A 6,686-nucleotide genomic window follows, 5' to 3' on the forward strand; every position below is an offset into this window, starting at 1 on the left:
GTGGATTTCTATCTTACTGTAAACTGTACAGTGCTGGAAAGCCGTGCTCTGAGTAGGAGGAAAAATACAATAGTAGCTTTTGACCAGCTTTCATTTCTGCCACCTACGAAACAAGACTTTTCTGGCACAAGCAGTCCAGCTGTTTAAGCATTTCTAAAGTTTTCATCCCCTAGCAGTGTTTAAGGCAATAGGCTGTTCTGGTTTTCCTTACCAAGAAAGCCAGTGGTTATTGCAGTACCAGAAGCAGAAAACAGCACAGAGTTATCAGACAGTTTGGGTTGATGTGGAGAATAAGATCATTTATGAAGCTGCAGGAGTGTCCCTCCTCATGTGTCCTTTGAGCTCCATGGCAGAAACCTTCCTGCTCCAGACCAGGTGCTCGTTTCCAGACATAGAGCTCTTTGTGAAGGTGAGCATTGAAAAGGAATCCAACGGCAATGTTTGTTGCTGGAGAACTTTTTACTATATTAAAGATTCATTTGATAGCGTTGAGGAAGGTGAAAGAGCAAGTAGAACTGGTTTCATTAATGCGTGTTGTTTGGTTATAAGATCTGCAAACCTTAATGAACTAACCTATTAACTAAGTAAATGATACACCCTTTTTTTTTTTTTTTTTACTTCTGTGCTCTGACATTCAATCTAAGTTTTAAAACTGCACTTTAGGGAATCGTATGAAGGGTTTAAAAATTAGACCTCTGATCTCTTCCAACAACGTTGTGTGAAGCCTGACTTAACCGATAGCAACTACGCAAGACTTCACCTCATTTTAGCAAAGCCTCTTAACAAAATGCAATACAAAGGGCATGAGAGCAACACTTCTGCGGCCACATGTACCGTGAGTTGCACCTCTTGTGCTTTACACTGATACCTGATGATTCATTTAGCCAAAAAGGAAAGACCATCATTACAGGGGAACACAGAAAGAGAGGTTATGTGACTTGGATATGTCCACACTTCAGTCTTAAAAGTGGAAGCCTTGGGTCTATAATGAGGAGGGATTAGCCAGGGGGACGCAGCACTTGTGCTTCATTAGTCCTCCATTCAGCAAAGCACAGAGACGGGTGGGTTCAGCTGGAGCAAGGCTACCACTGAACTTCCCTCTTTCTCCAGGGTCCCCACGGTTGTTTAGTTTACAATTCTTAGTTATTTGATTTATTCTGTTTATTCCCTTAAGTACTTCAGATGTTACATCTCAATTTATGCTGGTAAATCTTTCTCTATTTGTTTCCTGTGATCATAAACTGATTTAACTTGTTTTAATCTTGCAGTGACATAAGTAGATTTATGTTCACATAGACAAATGAGGTGGAGACTATTTTCTTGGAAGGACTGCTGTGATTTCAATGTTGTTTTCTAACTTATGGCAATATTCATTATGCATTGTAATGAAAAGCTATGTCTCCAAGGTGACAGCATTCTTCATCATATCTATGTGCATGTTTGAAGATGGATATAAAGAAACTTTGCATGAAAACATGTATTAGTAGAGATGGGTAACATGCTATATGTCCTTATAGGAGATCTAGGTTTTCTGCTTTCCTACTGCATCTGATATCAAAATTTGCTATCATCTTCACAGATGTATGTATACCTTTTTTTTTTTTTTCTTTAATTGTAGGCTGGCTGTGATGGGGAAAGTATTGGAAATTGCCCCTTCTCTCAGCGTCTCTTTATGATTCTGTGGCTAAAAGGTGTCATATTTAATGTCACAACCGTGGATTTGAAAAGGTGAGATTGTAACCAGAGTTCTCCTTTTCAGAACAACTCTTCCAAAATCGTGACTTTAAAGGGTGACTCTCTTCTGATAGATTGGAAATGCACACCATGGCTTGGCATTATGTTAACATAATGCCTGATTCCTCTTCAGGGTTCACTAGTATAAAGTGGACTAACTCCTTTGAAGCAGTTGAGATTTTAATCTGTTTTGCAGTATCTGTAACATAGCACAGGAGGTTTTGGGGTTTTTTTAAGCATTTCAGAGAACATTCAGATATAGGCTAGTGAATCCTCACACCACTGGTGTGAGGCAACTGGCTAAGTTTTATTTTATAAGAAAGACATAGAGCAGCCTGCTATTTTCAAGATGAAACAGTTCATTGCAATTAAGTGTAGAAATTGCAAATGTGGTTCCTGTTGTGATTAACACCATCTCTTTCCTCCCATTAGAAAGCCTGCTGACCTGCAGAACCTTGCCCCGGGAACAAACCCCCCCTTCATGACATTTGACGGCGAGGTGAAAACTGATGTCAATAAGATCGAGGAGTTCTTGGAAGAAAAGCTATCACCTCCCCGGTACTGTATTCCTGGCCACTTCTCTTGCTTTTAGCCCCTCGTAGCCCTGGAGGGGGGTCAGGGAGCAAGGCCCCTCAGTTTCGGTGGGTCAGACCCTCAATGAGTGGCATGTGTCATAAATGCATGTGGGAGGCTCGGGTGTGCTGGTCTGTCGGCCGTGGTGGAGCTTGCAGGGAGGGGTGGCTTTGCCTGGTGTGAGCAGTGATGCTGAAGCCTGCCTCTGTGCGAGGGGTGTCCCCAGGGTGTCCCCATGACTCTACTCCTCCCACTGCCCTTGCCTTGCCCTGAGTTCCCTCCTCTGCCACCACAGTCATTCCCAAGGCACGAGATCCACCCTGCTGCAGCAAGCATCTGCAGAAACCTGCGTGCCACTGCAGAAACCTGACCTCTTTTCCTCCACTTGTGTTTGTTTGACATTTCCCTCTTCACATTGTACAAATAATGATGCTTACTGGCAGCAGGTAGTTGGAGGAAAAGGGCAATGAAAGCCTCCCACATGGCAGATGTGCTGGGGCTCATTTTGAGTGGCCACAGGGGCCTATCTTGGCACACAGCGGGGTCTGGGTTTTAGACTTGTCCTTTCCCACCCCAGCAGCTCTTCCCACCTCTTCTCAAACCCCGCTGTCCCACCATCAGCAGGATTGTGTCCCCCACCCATGCACCTTCTCTCCCCTGGGACAGCAGCCCCTCTGCTGCAGCCAAACCTCATTTAAACTAGGCAAGCAGCTGTTCCCCTCCACTTTTCCCTTCCTATCTGCCCCGGCAACAACGGCTGCTGGACCAGCCACTCTGAGCTCGCTCATGCAGGAGCAGGCCAAGCGAGGAGGCTGGGATGAGCAGCAGCTATTGCGAATAGAGACTTTCCCTCTGCTTCTCCTCATGGCAGGAGCCAGGCTCTAGGAAGCCTCACCTCCAGTGGAAGAGGCCTGGGAGAGGCACCGGGCTGTTTGGGCATTATTTGCAGTGTCAACAGTCATTTCCCATCTCCCTCAGGAAAAGGAGGTCATCCACATGGTTTAACTATGGTTTACATTTGCACTTGCTAAGTGATTTTTAGTTCAGGATGGTTCCCTTTGAGAGTCCTGCTTGGCTGTATATTGTGACCCTGCAGAATAAATAATGTGTGTTAAATAATTGGTGGAGATGAAAATAAAGGCTAGTTGTATAACTTCTTTTTGTTTCTTTTAACTCCTCAGGTATCCCAAACTTGCACCAAACCACCCTGAGTCTAACTCTGCAGGAAATGATGTGTTTGCAAAATTCTCCGCGTTCATAAAGAACCCAAGAAAAGATGCTAATGAAAGTATGTGCTGCAGTCCTTTCATCAGCCCTGGTAGTTACTGGAAGAAATGAGAGCTGTACAAGTCTAGCACATGGTGCTGGAGATATCCCACTTACAGTTGAGGTTGAACAGTTATTTTCCAGAGCAAAAAGGCTGTGGAAATCTGTGCCTATTCACCTCTTATTTGAGGATTCCCAAAGTTAGTTTATGCAGATACCACTGTCAACATGGGAGCACCAACTTCAGCTCCTCCTTGTTTCTTCAGCTCTCAAGCCTGTAACACTGCACCTTCCTTGCTGCTCTGCTAGAAGCACAGCCTGCTTGAGCTGAGACCTTACTTTTCTACTCCATTTGTGTAAATAATGAGGACTCTAGCCCCATGGCACATCTCTCTATAGCAGGACCCTCACTACCACCATGCATTAACTCATCTCCGTCCTCCAGCTCTCAGCTCTGTTCCCTTTGCTCTTCCCTTCTCCCCTCTCCATAGTGGCACATGGGCACCACCAGCCCATGAGAACCCCAGCCAACCTTTGCCAGACCCGCAGGTCCAACCCTACTCCCTTGCACTCAGCTGAAAGCACAGGACTCACAGTCCAGTTTCCCATACACCCCAAAGCAGCATCCCAGGGGCTTGCTGTCATTGCTCCCAGCCTTCTGTCAATGTGAAGGCAGAGGCACTCCACTGGGCCACTCTGCAAAAGCACACCCTGCAGAGGTATTCGAGGAGCCACTTCTGGTAACGCAGCCCCATCCTGTTTTTTCTCAGAGCTCCCTTTAGCTACTTAGAGCTTTTATCCCAGCATTAAGTTTTAAGCTTAGGATAAAGGAATTGCAAGAGTTGGCATGGTCGGGTGTCTGCAAGCTGGGTTGGTGCCAGGAGGCAGGATGCAGAGAGACCTTGGTACGGGCTTGAATGACCTTTTTATTGTCTTAACCTAGATCTGGAAAAATCTTTGCTTAAAGCCCTGAGGAAGCTGGACAACTATTTAAATAGCCCCTTGCCTGCTGAAATTGATGCTTACAGCACTGAGGAGATCACTGTTTCCAGCCGGAAATTCCTGGATGGAGATGAGCTCACCTTAGCAGATTGCAACCTCCTACCAAAGCTCCATATAATCAAGGTTTGCATTTGTTTTTTAACTTCCTGAAGAGAAGGGTGATGCAGAAGCTCAAGCCTTTTTCTAAAAGGGAGAGGAATCCTTTATCTGTCCTGAGGCCATGCAGTAGCTGTGTACAGGCACAGAACACTAGTGGACAAGGCCATTTCCTTACAGCAGAGCTAGGCAGATCTTCAGATTGATGACTCTGGAGATAGAATATCTGGTTTCTTATCTGGGCTGTGACTGTGCTTGCTAAGCCTCTCACAAGTATTAAATGAGTGCTGTATTCAGTGCTGTTGCAAAGTGTTTTCATTTGCATTTCATGTGCAAAGTGCCATGGACCAATAAGATTAAATTATTTTGTCCATGCTAATTCAAGAAGCCAGCAAAAGCTGAAATCTGCATGTCTCTTTTCTTGATTTGGCACAAAATTTGCTTTGCTGAATATCATGACTAGTAGCAATAATGCTGGTAGGGTAGCCAAGGCTCCCAGCCTCTTTAACAGTTCTGGTGACCAAGGTGGCTGGGTGTTGTCACAGCCCGTCCCTGGGATACTCAGGAGCCAACAAAGCTCTGGAAGAGAAATGGCCACACTGGTAATTCAGCTGTTTTTTAAACAAACAAGATGGCTTCAGAAAGTTTCCTTTTTGGCTACTATTTTGTCAGAGGAAGAGTGGAATAAATTGCTTTCTGATACCTCCACGAGTGAAAACTTTGCCCACAGTTGTCCAGAGAGAGCAGGGAGGGAATGAGCCCTTTCCCACGCCCACACAAACCTCGGGCACAGTGAAGCCTGAGAGGTAGCAGGGGTCAGCAGAGCCAATACAGGGTGAATCACCTTACGTCGGGTGACTTCCTGAAGGATGATGGAGGATGAATGTCACACCATCCTTGCTGGCCAACAGGAAGGGATTAGGTGTTGGTCAATAGTTGTTTTCCCAAGCCATTTGAAATTTAGTATTTTAATTCAAGTTTTTCCATTTTGTTTCAGTGAAAGTATCCAAGTATGGGCCAGTTTATTACTCTAAGATTATTCTGTTAATTGTTGTTTATGCTACCTTCTTTGCTGTTTTAAGCTGCATCTCTTCCAGGTGTAGTCTACTGGTCCACATAACTCTGCCAATAATACCAATATTAATAACAAATTTATAATTTTAAGTGAGTTAGCTTGTTAGCTAGTTTTCTTCATCCCATAGCTTCTGGAGTGTTTTTGTCTTTCCTTCTCCTTTCCCTCGATGTTGCATATGACAGACTTACACATTGAAAATTAAAAAATGTGCATAAAGAGTAGATTTGGAGGTTTTTTTGCAGGTCATGTGTGTAATGATATTTTTATTTTTTCTTTTAATAAAAGGTTGTTGCAAAAAAATACAGAAATTTTGATTTTCCACCTGAAATGACAGGGATTTCAAGATACTTGAACAATGCATATGCAAGAGATGAATTCACAAACACTTGTCCTGCTGATGAAGAAATTGAGTATGCATATTTGGATGTTGCAAAGAGAATGAAGTAAACAGAAGATGCCTTCGTTCTTTATTATTTCTGAGTTTTAGATGGGCACCAGCCAAGACAGCAAAAACAAAAGCCAGCATGCATTCTGCAGTGTAATTTTAAGTTCTGCTATTGGCCAATCTTTCTTTTATAATGATTGTATAGCATTATTTCCTCATTCTTAAATTATATATGTATATGTTTGTGTGTCTGTACAGATGTCTGCACACATCAATGTCTGTTGTGCATTGCAAGTTAAAGGCATCAGTCGATATTAAAGCATTTGTTGATGTTAGAGAAACAGCATAGGTCACACAATTATAGCAATATTACAGACTAGTGACTTGTGCTAAATTGCTGAATTTTGAGCAGAAATAGCCCTGTTTCTAGCACACATTTAACCTGTCATTATTGCTGCCTCTGATCTCTGTTTCAGTTGTTGCCAAACTTCACAGTTAACGGGAGGGTTTCTGTTTGCTTGTCTGCAAGCCCGGGAGGGCCACAAGCCAGGAGCT

The 6,686-nt window shown here is 43.8% G+C and overlaps 1 protein-coding gene across 1 annotated transcript; it reads left to right on the forward strand.

The window, feature by feature from the left end:
- Positions 1–346: 346 nt before the first annotated feature.
- LOC104528736 (chloride intracellular channel protein 6) lies at positions 347–6,457 on the forward strand. Its single transcript, XM_010172828.1, has 6 exons — positions 347–409; positions 1,619–1,728; positions 2,167–2,292; positions 3,489–3,595; positions 4,517–4,698; positions 6,032–6,457. The coding sequence occupies exons 1-6, from the start codon at positions 347–349 to the stop codon at positions 6,191–6,193; spliced, it is 750 nt and encodes a 249-aa protein (XP_010171130.1). The 3' UTR covers positions 6,194–6,457.
- Positions 6,458–6,686: the final 229 nt, after the last annotated feature.

Source organism: Antrostomus carolinensis, unplaced genomic scaffold (genome assembly GCF_000700745.2).
Source record: "Antrostomus carolinensis isolate BGI_N321 unplaced genomic scaffold, ASM70074v2 scaffold35767, whole genome shotgun sequence".
Classification (NCBI taxonomy): domain Eukaryota; kingdom Metazoa; phylum Chordata; class Aves; order Caprimulgiformes; family Caprimulgidae; genus Antrostomus; species Antrostomus carolinensis.